The sequence below is a fragment of the Anarhichas minor genome, unplaced genomic scaffold, assembly GCF_050575085.1.
Source record: "Anarhichas minor isolate MPS153535 unplaced genomic scaffold, ASM5057508v1 ptg000039l, whole genome shotgun sequence".
Lineage (NCBI taxonomy): Eukaryota > Metazoa > Chordata > Actinopteri > Perciformes > Anarhichadidae > Anarhichas > Anarhichas minor.
In genome coordinates, this window is record NW_027466485.1 from 172213 (window position 1) to 187332 (window position 15120).

General features: G+C 41.8%; 2 protein-coding genes across 2 annotated transcripts; one reads left to right on the plus strand and one right to left on the minus strand.

Annotated features, from left to right (window-relative positions):
* Positions 1 to 218: 218 nt before the first annotated feature.
* cpt2 (carnitine palmitoyltransferase 2) lies at positions 219 to 3848 on the minus strand. The gene is made up of 5 exons (XM_076107439.1): positions 3370 to 3848; positions 3008 to 3088; positions 2791 to 2897; positions 1401 to 2705; positions 219 to 1251 (listed from the first exon to the last, which is right to left on the minus strand). The coding sequence occupies exons 1-5, from the start codon at positions 3558 to 3560 to the stop codon at positions 923 to 925; spliced, it is 2013 nt and encodes a 670-aa protein (XP_075963554.1). The 5' UTR covers positions 3561 to 3848; the 3' UTR covers positions 219 to 922.
* Positions 3849 to 7361: 3513 nt separating this feature from the next.
* scp2b (sterol carrier protein 2b) lies at positions 7362 to 14083 on the plus strand. Its single transcript, XM_076107471.1, has 5 exons — positions 7362 to 7519; positions 8184 to 8274; positions 9767 to 9896; positions 10145 to 10224; positions 13389 to 14083. Exons 1-5 carry the CDS (start codon positions 7497 to 7499, stop codon positions 13482 to 13484), a joined length of 420 nt encoding a protein of 139 aa, XP_075963586.1. The 5' UTR covers positions 7362 to 7496; the 3' UTR covers positions 13485 to 14083.
* Positions 14084 to 15120: the final 1037 nt, after the last annotated feature.

The following is a 15120-nucleotide window of genomic DNA, read 5'->3' on the forward strand; positions in this document are numbered from 1 at the left end:
ACTATAAAGCGGAGTCAATTAAATATGGTGTGGTCTTATTAACAGTCTCTTGGTGAGGTACAGCTGCACTGTGCTACACTTAGCTACTCGTAAAGTGTCCTTTGCTGGTATCAACACTATGGCTCAACCTTTAATGAGAATTTTATAGTATATATTATATATTATATTCTTTTGCGTCAAAATGCATTTATCAACAAACATTTCTGAAATAATGGAGCTAATGTCATTACAATTTTATTTCAAAATACATTCAAACATCAATGAGAAGTTATTACAGTGACAATCAGCAACTGCTCTGCTGAATTCACATTTTGATAAGACAGAAGTTGACTTCATACTCTAATCTGTATTGCAGAGAAGTTCTACATCTGTGAAGCCATGCTGCAGACATAATATCACCAGCACTTTGAATGTTGTCACCTCTCACTGTATAATGTCACCCTAAAACAAAAACACAGCTAACAATTAAAATCAGACTAAAGTACACTACTGACTTAACAGATGAAGTCTTGCAAAGACAGTTGATTGAATCCGTTTAAGTGGAAAGTACATTTTTCCAGTATTTTAGGTTAAATGTGTTTGTTTATTATACAATAAATCTCATGGCTTATGCCTGCATTCAAAGGTTTACAATATAATTTATTTTCTATTACATCAATTTTGATAAATTAACAAGATCCCTTGTTTTAATACCCATAGTAATATCCAAACCCCTTCAAAGAACACGTTTAAATTGTCAACCATCAAATTAATGAAAATAGAAATACATATTTAAGCACTGCGATTCTCCTTGTGTTTATTTTCTGGTGTATTAAATATTCATATTCATATTCATCTCACTTACTGCATTGTTGCCCAGAGAAGTTAATCAATCACCACTGTTCCATAAAATCAAACATTATTGATGACAACCACTTGTTTCTTAGCCGAGTGTCTTTCCCTCCAGGACAGTGAAAATGTCCTCTAAGGACTTGTGGACACACTGCAGGAATTCATGGACGTTGCGAGCCGGGTAGCTGGACACATTGCAGCCGATCCAGTCGTCATGGACGCCATAGCCAACGCCAAAGCCATCGGGCACCACCGGGGCAAAGCCACCAAGATTCACAGCTGGACTGGTGAGGGTGCTTGTGGAGAGGATGTTGTGGTTGATGGCGGCGTAAGCTGGGTCTGAGTAAAGGCTGTGCAGAGCCTCGTTCTTTGAATTAGCCAGGTATCGCAGGGCAAACAGGTGACGGTCAAAACCTTGTCCTAGTGGGAGAAATAAAAGAAGTAGTTAGTACAGAAGATCAGAAGGTGTGTGTGTGTGTTTTGAGACTAGTTTTGTCTGAAATAGCTGAAACAGACCCCAAAAATATGTGTGCATGACCACTTTCACAAATTGTAAGTCTTATACGCACCCATAGCTGCTTCCTTGGTGAGCTGTCCATGATATTTGGAGCATTCTCTCAACATGGCCTGTAGTTGCTCCACACTGTGTTGTCCTGGCTGTAAAACAAAGGCGTGTGAACATCGTTTTGTGTGTATGGTGGCTGGCCGGATGGTTTCTGTGCGGCCATGTCTGAACGCTGCAGTGCTACAGGACTCATATGTGGCCACTGTCTGTCCGTACTGCCTCAGGAAAGCCATTTGAAAAGCCAGCTGGGCTACAGCATCTGGACTAATCTTGCTCTTCTTCAACTGTGCCTTGCCACCTTTCTTAAACTCCATGGCATCAATGGTGAGTGTCGATACGCTTGAGTCAAAGTTCTCCTTGGCTGTTTTGATGCCATTCTCCAGCTCGCTGTCCAGGTTGAACTGCAGTCTGCGCACAGCAGAGGCTGAATCTACAGCAGCAGCAGCGGAGCCCGGGTTTACCAGCGGCCGCTCCGTTGTGTCTTTGAAGATCTCATTTTGAACGCGAAGTACAGCTACACCGTCGCCCCAGGAGTGCTCAAAATTGATGGCTGCCTGTCCATCTTTGGTCAGAATGACTGTGAAGGACTTGTCAAACCACCGGTTGCAGCCGTCGCCGTGCAGCATGTTGTGGGAGATGTGGATGTGGTCCTTCATGCTCTCATCGTCCAGACTGAGACAGAAAAGGGCACCGTCAACAATCCTTAAATCCTCTGCGTTTCCAGCAGCTATCAGCTTGTCCCTCAGCCCGGCCCACACGTCCCTGTTCTCACTGGTAAGGACGCCGAGAGGAAAGGCAGCCGCTGGCGTTGGGTCGCACAAAATGTACTTCAAGTGGGACTGAATCTCTGCAGGCTTCACCAAATTCCCATCCCTGTCTACAATGTCAAACACATACATGTTGCCTTTTCTCATAACTAGGAGATGTCGCGCTTTCTCGTCGGTGAAGAGCTCATCTCTCCCCCTCTTGGGGATCCGAGTTGAGTTGAAGAGGCGAAAGTACTGAGACATGTCCAGGGGGTAAGCATTCACCATGTACGCTCCATACCAGGACAGTGAAGACGGGACCCAGCGGATGAACCTTTTGAAGCCGTCTGTGTCACTCTTTGCCGGGTTGAGGTGGAAAACCTCTGGCTCCAGTAATCCGGCTCGCAGTGTTTTCATGAAGCGCACTGCTGAACACACCACGTTGGTCGCCCGCACAAGCTGCTCATTGTACTCCGTCTTGGGGTCAGGATTGAAGGACATGAAGGGGTTGAAGTTCAGCACCACAGAGTCACGAGCAGACAGATACATGTCAAACCATGGTCCTGAGAGAAAATAAATCAAACAGATTCATTAGCGATTGTTTGAGATGCTCAATATTAGGGTGGCAAGTAAGAATGACACACTCACCTGAGATGTAGCTTGTGTGTTTATTGTTTTTGTCCTGAGCTACCAGTTCCTCATGTAGCCGTTTCCCCACACCGTTCTGGAAATCCTGCGCAATTTTCTCTGTTGTTCTAAGGATAGAAGGTTTAGATTGTTGCCAGTAAGATTCAAGTAGTAAGTATTGACCAGTAAGTTTCAAATAACCTTTTTTAAAAGGTTGATTTTCCCTCTGAAACCTCACCTGAACTGGTCATCATCCAACAGAGGCCTCTGTGTAGCTAAGTACCTCCCGACAGTGTCCTCCAGCTTTGGTATGGGTAGTCTAAACAATTCAAAAAACGAGTGAACAAATGTAGCCTCTGAACAGTCCAGTAAATGTGACATGTCAGTAGATGTCATGCAAACGCCCCCTAGTGGTCACTGACCTAAAACCTCAAGTGTGCTCTTTCACCTACATTCATTATTAACTCGGAACACCTTGCTACCTCCACCTGTCATTTCCAAGGTGGTTTAGATTCAAACTAGACCAAAGTCATGTTGGTTCAAAGCTAAATGTTGACGGTAGAGTAACGTGATAAATGCGTCAGACATTCGGTTCCTTACCTGGGTAAACTCTTCTGGTAATGCATCGATGGTACAACACTCTGGTTCAAATACTCGGTTGAAGACCCCTTTTTGCTGCTGTAGTGTCGCGTATTGATGCCCAGAGCAGCAGCTCTTAAATGAATTCCGGATTTCCTCAGAGAGGCAACACATTGCATTGGAAGCGGACTGGCCATGGTGCTAGCTAACATACTGAACACCCAACTAGTTATCAGGTTATTGACGACGTAAAGCACACCAGCTGAAGCTAACGGATACAAGTCAAACCTAAAGATACATCCGTGTCTCAGCAACTAGCATTGGCTAGTAAATATATAAACTCCACTCCCGACTTGTTACAAAAACAGTTAAAATGATAGATTAGAGCAACAATCAACAAATACTAACTGAATTGACAACAGGAAGTTTAACTTTAAACACGTCACGTGACTTCTTCTTCTACGCCGACCTACCGGGCAGCGTGTCACCTTCCTCTATACAGTCTACACATGCGCAGTGTGACTGGAGCTTTGACGTTTGGAGGTTATAGCGAGAGCCGTATAATCACGCAGCTAGACACCAGGAAGTGCGTCTGCCTTTGAGGCTAATTTTACATTGTGGCCAAACAGTGGATTTATTTTCGGATCCGTCACGTGATAACATGGGGCTCAGGAATACTTTTTTACTTACATTGGGTCTGTAATTTTTTTTTAGGTAAATCAACTTCCCAGTGCGAACACATGAATATCGTTTATTTAAATAATTACGTACTAAAATATGCAAAATGCATTTATAGCCAATTCCAGAGTTATTTTCCTACCTCTGACCAACGAGGCTCCATAATGCAGAAGATCCGGGTATTTCTATCAGAATGAATTGGACTCAACAGAAGAAGATCCAATAATTGAGGTTTACATAGTGGAGATGCTGTCAGTGTTGGTTCCACTCAGATGGGTGGAAACAAACAGACATGATGCTGATTTACTCAGACTTAGCCCTAGTAACTTTACAGTCTTAGCCTTTGAGATATACTGTATTTAGTGCTTTAGTGCCACAAGGATAACAATTCAGGGAGGTCAGGTAAAAATCCTGTGGGTTCCAGTGCATAGGGGTGAGGGTGGATGAGTTGGCAAACAGGGCTTTTAACTACTAGGCCTGTTTTTAGCCCCCTGCTCGGAAATTGCATACTCCTACTCCTTTGAGTACACTACCCAAACTACAAGGTCTATTTTAATAATTTTGATGCTAGAATACTGGTAACACTTGTGAGATGTGTTGATATACATTGATTGATGTATATGTTACTGGTTAATATCGAAAAATAAGAGATTACACAGCTGAAATTGAAAACATTCAGCTCCGCCTGGAAAAAATGCACTTTCAGTGATAAAAAGTTATTGAAATAATGCAGTATGATCCCTAAAAACTTTCCCAAGTCATAGCATAACTGATCAGTAGTTATTACAAAATGGTTAGAGTGGAATAAAGTGAATAATAAGAGGTTTTTATTACAAAGGGGTCAGGCGAGGTCATCATTTTCGAACCAGCTGTTGCAGCTCTTACATTGTACTTTTATACACTATATAACTATATATTTCACTTTCTTTATCACTCATATGATTCAATACATCCAAATACAGATAATAGGAATCATATTCATATTCATAACATCATCAGAGAGCTGGATCTCAGCCTATCCTCGGTCGATTTCCAAAAACAACCCCTCCTTAGACGCGTCACAGGCTTAGGAAGACTCATGCCAAATTTGGTGGCGATCGTCAAAAGATTTCGTACAATAAAGTTGCCAGAAGTGAGGCGTGTACCCCGGCGGAAATTTCCGGTCGCAGGCAGTCTGACCACTCGCCCAAGCCCCCTTGACCGCTCTTATTCTGGAAACAAGTCGGAAGTCAACAGTATGCAGTTGGCAGCAATGACTACAGCTTTGGAACGGAAATTCCGCGACGTTATTATCCATATTTTGAGAAAACTTGGGCGCATAACCACGATTTTTGTCGGCGAAGTTCAGCATGAAGGTACGTTTGATCAGACACAACGGTTTAGTGCTTCTACGGATCGTAAAACAGAAGTTAGTTACGTGTTCCGCCACGTGTGCTAATGCTAATAAATGCTTTGTATGACTGGGTAGCTGTTAGCATGAGGGTACAAACATTGATTTACTGTACTCATAGCGCCGATTTCTGGCCCGGATTTGGTGCTTTTATGCCACGATATTGTTATACTTATATGAGTAGCCTATAGTTGTCTTTGGAGTTTATAATAAGTGACTTATATGATGTTGTTGTCCACACGTTGCTATTTCATCCAAAAAAAAAAGTGGCCGTGTCCACACTACTGGCTAATAATCATGCTATTTTCCGCATTTGATTTTGGGGTACCCTCAACACGAGCGCCCCCCAATTGGGGGGCGCTCGTAGCCAGAAGGTTAATATTCACCATCATTCAAAATGCAAGCCACAAAAACCCATTGTCATTTTGACCGTGAGCATAATTACCCCTCAGATGTGAAGTCATTTACAGAGGAAGGCTGAACTCAAAAAGTTGCATTATCATTACCATGCAGGTATTGATAATGATTATGCAACCTTTTGAGTTCAGGCAGTAACCAATAGTATGTTCAATGCAAACATACCGCATGTAAAATCAAACGTACAGTATGACATTTAAAAAACACATTCACAGGTTAAAATCTTAACATTTGCAATATTTTATGATGCATTGTGCAGAAAAAGTGTAAATGCTCATGGCTCACTTGCTGTGAACTATGCATTTCTACTATGTGGTCTTGTGGCCAGCAGAGTGCAGTGTTTTCCTGATGTGTAAATTAATATCACTAAGCTGTGTAAAACCCCAGGTCCAGCGTTGCCTGGCTTCTTCATGTCGGGTGAGAGTGATCGAGTTGGGTGCAGAGCTGCCATTTGACTGGTGAGATTTTCTGATGTCTTCCTCCACTCATGCTGTGCACATTAAATGCAGTGTCAGAAATCAGATCACATTTAAATTGGCTGTCTGATTGGATCATATCCAGCACATGTTGATATATATATATATGCTTACCTCTTCACATTCTTCTCAGTCTGCATCATTTATAATGATTCCACAGAAGCTTGTGGGAACATTCTTGTAATAATTTACAGTTACAAGTTTTTGTATCGATTATTTGACTGTAATGCAAGATGTACAGTATGTGATAAGACATGCTTGGGACAGCAGCACTGCTTTTGCTAAATTCAAACCCAGGATAGCTGTCCAAACCTGATGTTACAGCACAATCTGAGAGGCAGACAACACAATAGGCCTCCTCCCCCATTTCCACTTAAACCTTTTGGAACAACGCCATTAGCTATACTGTATAACTGTCAATAATATAGCTTATACACTAGAGTGCATAGGAATACCTTTGCTTAATTTTCACTAAATGCTTACTCAGATTCACCTATGTGGCTGTGAAATGAGCACAGCAATTAAATCAGTGTCTCTCCTGCCTCCAGGAACTATACCAGTGTCTGCAAGTGTTAGCTCCTTCAATACAATTGTTGAATGTATGCTTTATTTTTTCTACAAATGTATACTTCAGTTGTGTAATCCATCACAGTTCAATATCAATATCTGTCTGTTACTTTATGTGGTTGTGCAGTTTAAGTGCACATGGATATGGTTATGATTTGAACTGCATCAATCAACTTTTGGATGGATTAAACAACTCAAGCTGGTTTCAAGAGTGTGCTCATTGTTTTTCAAAACATACAGAGATGAATGGACACCAATGGCGGCCTGCAATGTAGAAAACAATACAAGTAAAACATAAACAAGTAGTATGGTTTGCAGAATTGTTGGTTGTGTGTTATGTAGGCTATTAAATGTAGATTTTAGTGACTGGGCTAAAACATGTGCAACAATTTAGATAGTGTATGACATAATGTAGTAGAGCTGTTGAATGAAACGTGGGTGTGTTCACAGTTACTCTGGGCTATCTGACATCGACACGTCGAGTCTGAAGATCAGTGACAGAGAGAAGAAACAAGGAAGTTTAGTTAGCAAACAGCAGGCAAAGTACAAGCTAGCTGTTGACTACATCAGTGGGTCTGTTAAACCTGCGACACAATCTGTCACCCTAACGTTACAGCAACATGCTCGAAATAAAGACACCGAGGTAAGCATGCTCAACAATGAATGGTTTTATTGTGACAAGTCGAGTTGCACGTATTTAAATAAGTGCATTGAGGTCATCCTCGTTGTTTCAATTAACGCTAAATGTCAAACAAACAGCTAACGTTAGCACTGGTTGTAGCACACGCGCTCTTTGTGTCGCTTCACCTGCCGTTAAACTGATCGTACATGATTGAAGAGCTGTTTGTGGACGACCGTCGGTGTTCTGCTACTTGGTTGTGTAGTGTTAGCTTATCCTCAGCTAGACGCCGGGGGCAGAAAGATGGTGACATCCTGGATTTAGCTGTTATGCTGTTCAGACACGCCGCCTGTGAACCGTCGAGGCTGCGGTCTTGATGCACCTTTTATCCAATTTTGTGAAAGTGATAATTGGCTGGGCTTGGTGTGTTTTGTTGAGTCCCGTCAGAGTGTGTGACTAGTGGGTGGTATTTACGTGTTATGATCTGACATTGACATGAATGAACACATAACGTTAAGGTTCCTGAGATCCAGTGGCAAGAGTGTACAAGAATATACAAAATAAGTATCAAAGTAAGGTTTGATCAATGCTCGTTTTGTCCGTGGCAGCCATACAACGTTACGTTTCTGTGCTTTCATCACTGTTGTGTTATTGCTTACCTGCTCAACCTCATGCCTTTGCCTTCTAGGATTAAAGCCATTCACACCAGTGCTAGTCACGGACTGGAGGGGTTCAAGGCCCATGCTGTGTTCCAGGAAATCAACAAGAAGCTCCAGGAGGTGATTACATGACCTACAATAGCAGTCAATGTTGTTACTTGACTTTATATTATTATCACTTGTTATGTCTATGTATTATCTTATTAGACTTTCATTTCAGTGGTTCTTTAAAAAGGGTTAAGGTTAATAGTTTTGTTTTAATTCATTCGTTGTACATTTCCTGAAGCATTCATCAATCCTTCTCGACATAAACAGTGTTTCTAAGCCAAGTCGATTTTATTTATACAGCCCCAAATCACAAATTAGCCTCAAGGGGCTCTACAATCTGGTCCACCCTCTGTCCTTAGAACCTCGATTCGGATCAGAACAAAAAGCCTTTTTATAGGGAACAAATGGAAGAAACCTCAGGAAGAAGAAGAAAGGAGCGACCCCCCCCCCCCCCCCCCCCCCCCCCCTCTCAGGACAGACAGACATGCAGTCTGGGCCATACTCCTATAAGGGGCCTTAAGACTCATGGTGGCACATTTAGATCACTTCACTGTCATTTCATGTTTAATCAATCAGACAAATGGTTTCCTCCAAAAGTCAAGTGTTCGTAAGCGGTTACCTTTGGATGACCTCAATCACGCCAGATTCATCTTGAACTCACCGGCAGTGCTGGCTTCGTGATGAATGGGATTTGTCATCAATGAGAAGTTGGCGAGAGCGGAGCAGGCTGGATACTTAGAGACACGGCTTAGTGTAATATCTCAGGCAACTGATCAGACAAACAGATTGAAGTTTTTAGATGCAGAGCTTATATGTAGTGAGAGAACCTGTTTGTCCCATTTTTGTATTTCCATATTAGTATGTGTTGGATTTTTCTGTTTCTAATCGGATCCCAGTTGTTTGGGCAGATTTAGGGTAATATTCCCTACCTTTGTTATTTGGTATATATTCAGCTGTAGAGTGATGTTCATAAACACGAGTATGTTTATCATATAAAGAGAATGTGAGGAAGATCGTTGGCTTGAAACACGTTGCCTGTGTAGAATGCCGATTTAAAGGTTCCATGTCAAAAATGTTCTTTTACATAAAAAAAGAAAAAAAGTTTCTGTTTTTATTTAGTATTTCTCATGAAAAACAAACTGTGTATCCTTCAGGTCAACGTGTTTAATGCATCTCCTTCATCATAAAAAAATGGCAAAGCCATTTTTTTGTGTTCATTTACAATTCATTTACAATTTCAAGGCTACATTCTCTTGCTAGTGCTAGTGTGCATCTTTTTCTTTGCACCACTGGTGGGGAAATAAGACATTTCTTTTCACATTCTGTACATTGTCCTTGAACATGTTCCTACAGATATTTGCTGTGTTGAAAACGTGTGGTTATAAAGAAAATGTCTTTGAATTGGTATCGTGTCACATATGAACGGATGGTAAGAACAATATGTGGCCTGCTGAGCTAAGTGACTATGAGCTTGTAATATATAGGAAGTGAATACTTAGTTTACATGTAATACAGATGCTGTAGGGTTTACTGTGTGTGTAAACGTTCTGTGTACTTTGAACAGGAAGGGGAGCAGTTTGTGAAGAAGATCGGGGGAGTGTTTGCCTTCAAAGTAAAGGACGGCCCAAATGGACAGGAGGCCGTTTGGTATGTGGACGTGAAGAACGGCAAAGGCTGTGTTCACAATGACGCAGGTAAACATTATCTGGCCTTTCTTATGTCTCATATGACAGTGGGGAAGTTATAGACACATGTACTCATGTTAATATTCAAATATGGGTGGAGGTTCAAAGTTCAAGGTCTGCACTGGGTATTTTTCTGCTCAATCTGTGTGTCATTTATTAGATGTTTACATTCCTTAACAATAAGTCACTGAAATACATATCCCTACAATGCATGTTCCAATCTTTTGAACTGAACTATGTGTATCTCTACCCTGCAGCTAAGAAAGCAGATTGTACCATTTCCATGTCGGACACAGACTTGTTGGCCTTGATGACGGGGAAGATGAACCCACAGACTGTGAGTATTCAATGAGGTGGACTCCTGTACTTGTGGTGTTGATGGTGATTCGGTTTCAGAGACAGCGCAAGTTTGTCCTTTACCTTTTTCCTTCCCAATGTGCGCTGATAGGTTCACATTGTTTGTGTCTCTACGCGCGTAGCATCCCACTGCGGCCATCGTGTTTGAGCCGCGGTCAGCATGTGCATTAAAACAGCTGTGGAGACGACGACATCACAAGCTGTCAAACCTCTTTCAAACTTGCTGTCATTATTGACTTATATTACACTTTACTTTGCTGTTATAGTCTAATGAGAGATGAGGACTAAATTGGACTTCAAGGATTTTCCTTTTTACTGGAACAAAAATGTCTACAACATTTGTAATAATCACATAAAATGAATTACAGCAACAGCCCAAAGGAAATGAATTTGCTCATATGTTGGCCAGTAAACAAATGAATAGATAAATGCACTATAGCGCATGCAAACATATGAAATAAAAGACCTGGCCTTGTGGAGCCCGTCATTGCGTTTCAATGCCTGGGACAGCGCAGCACCTGAGGCGCCCTCCACACTCAACAAACAGGGCTATCAGTCTGAGAACAGCTTCTCTAGTAGTTGAGGTTGATGCACGATGAATAATGCAGGATTAATATTCCTTATTTCATATATTATTTCACATTCCATTTGGGGTTATGCATATATTACAAAAAAACAAAACGATGCATTGGAATACTAATTTGGAAGTTTATTTCTCTGCCGATGATCGAAGCTTCGAAGCATTCGGGTCAGCGTTAGAAGAAAGCTTCTTGATTTGTCTGACTCGGACAGCTAAAGCCTCACATTAGCTGAAGAATGTATTTGTTTGTATGATTCACACCCAAGTCTCATCTCATCTCAGTTGAATCGCTGCAGTCTTCTTTTGTCAATCGTTGTCATTGTGCCCAGAGAGATGGAACCAAGTTCTTTGTTTGAAAATCAGCTAACTGCAGAGATAAAGAGTGATGAACTCTCTAATCAGGAGCGATGCTTCATGGTGCGCTAGGATTTTACAACTGAACTATGACCAGGATGCACACTTTGTATTTTGCTGACCGTGTGGAAATGGATATCTTCACGTCACAGATGATGGACAAAGGCAGGAAAACGTCCGTCGTAAGCCATCATTATGTACGGATTCATCAGTAAGAGGTGACATGCGCACAGAACAAAATAAGGAAACGGCGGAAAAACCCTGATTCATAAAACCATCTGTACCCTCATGTACCACATAGTTCTTCCTTTACAAATCACAGTCAGCGTGAGTTGTTGCTCTATCACTGCTACAGTTCAACCAAATGTATTTATTCAGACAGAGGAAGAAACAAAATAAAATGGGAAGAGATTTATTTTTTAAAGCAACAGAATAAGAACCCTCTGAAGTAGTTGCATGTTGGTGACGTTTACATTTGACGTGTTCTTGTTTCATGTTTGAGCAGTCGTGTGACAAATCCAATCCCCACGCTTACTTCCCCGACGTTTACGAGTGTATGCTGTCATATATTATTTGCCATAATTAAGACAACATTTTGACAAAAATGTAGCAAAATTCATCGCAGCTGTGAGTGTGTGTTTGGATATCAATGGGCAAAAAACATTTCATTTAAAATACAATGTGGCTGAGGTCTAAATCATTCAACAGCAACTTTGCCCTTTTCAACCGGTGAGCTTGGGCGGTGGCGACATGGAGGGAGGCCGGACGCTCTTGTGACACAGAGCCGGTTGAAAAAAGGTTACCATTGTCCTCCTCCTTAGATAACAACAGCTGGGGCGGAGCCTACAGTCCTCTTTTAGCTCCGTATCTCCTGAAGCCAAAAAATGTCCCCTTGTGGGATTAATATAGTACCTATCTAATCTAATCTAATCTAATCTAATCTAATCTAATCTTATCTAATCTAATATAATCTAATCTAATCTAAACTCTAACCCTAACCCACTTTTTAGCGGTCCAATCAAATATGATTTAAATCTCTCTTGTAACTGTACACCGCTCATATTCCGTTTCACTGTACAGAAGCTAAAGACCATCTCACTTTAAGGGACTTTAAGTGTGTATGAATCTGCAGTGTGTATGAACTAGTCTCCAGTAAATGCACTATTTACTCCCGTGACGTTGCTATGAAAATACCTGCAGAGCCCATGTGTCTTGGGAAACGAGTCTGCCTTTTAAGAAAATGAAACCACATATTTGCATTTAAAGGTTTTTGTCAGCAGCAGGAACAAATGGGCTTCGGCCTGAGAGCCACCGACTGGTGATGGAAGTTGCAAAATACTGAGAAAGACTGATGCGCGTTTGTTTTTGTCAATTCATGGGATTTGTTGCCGGTAAGAATAATATCAAAATGACGCTATCTATTCCTTCTAGATGAGTCTCAAATTACAGAGTAGGGGTCAATATAATTTTGTGAGGAACATCAAATTTGATTTAGTCTTGCAATTGGTAATGAAAACATGTTCTCCATTTCTCTTTTTTGCAGCATTTGCAAATACAAATCTTTTCCGTGAGGAATCTCATCTCTAATTCACGCCTCTCTGTCTTGATTTCCATTGCTGCCTTTTCTCTGAATTGTTCTGTGCAAAAGCAGTAAGTCATCAGGCCCGCCAAGGTTATTCGTACTGGAAGAGTGACGTGATGACACGCCTCTCTGCCAGCACTCCACAGCGATCACATGTGTCAGGAGTCCCTGTCGCTCCACTGTGCTCTTGGAATGAAGGAACAGCTTCGCACGCTCCAAGAACACCGTTTCTCTGCTGCTTCATCCCTCGTCATTTAGACATTCTGACCGGTTGACCTTTTTTAAGACAAAAGCGAAATTAAAAAGTTTTCATTTTCCTTCTGAGAACCAAATATTCTAAGAATCTCTGCTCACTCAGAGTCAATTCGTCACCTCCTTTATTCCAGCCCACGGACATTATTCCCCTCTTACTCTGCCCACTCTGTGCCTGTGTGCCATGCAGTTTCCTGACATTTCATAAGCTGTTGTTGCCGCTGCCCCACTTTCCCTGGGTTGAGTTAATCTCTCACGGTAACTCTTAAAACTAGCAGCGTGTAGTCCGATACAGACTAAAACCGTGCATCGGAATCACAACCGCCTGACTGACGTTTCTTTTCTTTTTTTTTTTTTCACCCTCTCCGACTCTCAGGCGTTTTTCCAGGGCAAGCTGAAGGTCACAGGGAACATGGGACTGGCCATGAAGCTTCAGAGCCTGCAGCTGCAGCCGGGCAAAGCCAAGCTGTAGATGAGACGTCGGGAGCGAGCCGTAACTACACCTCTGTAGAACTGAACAGAGTTAACCACGAAGAATTTAACAGCAACTCTGGTTTCAGCTCGATGTAGAAGGTCTGCGAGGCTTCTCGTCACAGGAATGAACCACTTTCCCTACCCGCGACCTCGCTGACCGACCAGGGGATTAGTCAGCAGCCCTGCCAATGTAACTGGAGAACACGTTAGATGGACTAACAATGAATCCTCTAATCACGTCCCTCTTATTATATCAGTACACTCGAGTAGAGAAAGGTGCTCCCTACTTCTAGATACTAATTCAGTTTGTGTCCAGTTTTCAAATCTTTCTTTGGGTGTATTGTGTCTGGAAATGTTTTGAGTAGAGCAGATTGATTGTCATTTTCCACAATCATGGACACAACAGTCTAAGTGCCTCCTCGTCTCAGACTTTGAGTTTGCTCTAAGGTTTTTAAGCCAACAACATAGAAATGTTTTTCATTGTGTGGCCGCCCAGCGTTTTAACGGGGGGGGGGGGGGTTGTGGTTGTGATTTCCTGCTGTACATCGTAAGAATCTCTAAAAGATTTCTAAGAAATAAATTTGCCTGCAACTTCCATTGGGTGGTCTTGACTTGGGTCTGTTGTTCTCGAGCAGTTATTGAGTTTGGCACACACCCTTGACTTTATGTTTCTAATCATTTTGAACACATAAACACAACAGCCGGAGTTAGTTAATCTGCGAAATGGCACATAAATCTTAGACTTAACAACATGCTGACCCTGATTTTTAAGATGAGGGCTTCGCGACTGGGCCTGCGTTTGTTCCGCTTTTTGGAGGACCTTGCACTTTTCCAACACTGCTGCGACCTTGTTCCAGACTGCCACGCTGTAGTTTTTCCTTTTGTAAACGGGGGGAGCATGGCTGAGCGACAAATCTGTTAACTAGCTCTGACCCAGATTCCACTGCAGCTTTGCTTTGGCTCTGGCACTTTCACTCCGTAGTCGCAGCGGTGTTATTTCTTTGGTCACTAATGCCTTCTTTTGTGCATGAGTGAGATTTCATCTTATCTTAGATTTAAGTTTGATTAGGAATGTTGGCATCAAACCTTTATTTATAACAAGTAGAATAGATGAATTCTTTAGAGGCTGATTTTAAAAACGTGTGGTAAAAAAGGCTGAAAGAAATTGTTGAAATACAGATGTTTTTCTCCAACTTATTTTCCCCAAGATGAGAACTTAAAGTCGCAGTCCACCAATTTTACTCATTGGGTTCACGTAACTTGTTATGGAGAGTACTACTCAGCTTGTAAGAACGGTTTCATAATGTGTTCTGTGGCTCTGGAGGAGTTTTGTTTAGTCTTGACTTTGACTTTGAGACAAATCATAACAGAAAGCCTGTAGTGCCAAGCGGGAATTTTAACAGCGTGGGTGTTTATCGGGAAGAGAGGGCTTATCAAAAGATGCTATTGCAGTCAGTTGCATTTTGAGAAATATAGGACTCATTGTTTTTAGGAGCAGGCCATACAAGGGGGGGCCTAAAAGTCCTACCAGCATTTAATGTACTGTGATACTATGCATTATTTCTGTAAATCATCTTCCATCATGTCTCTGCTTGCTCTGTTACAAGCCTGTCTCCTACAAAAAAACGTTACGT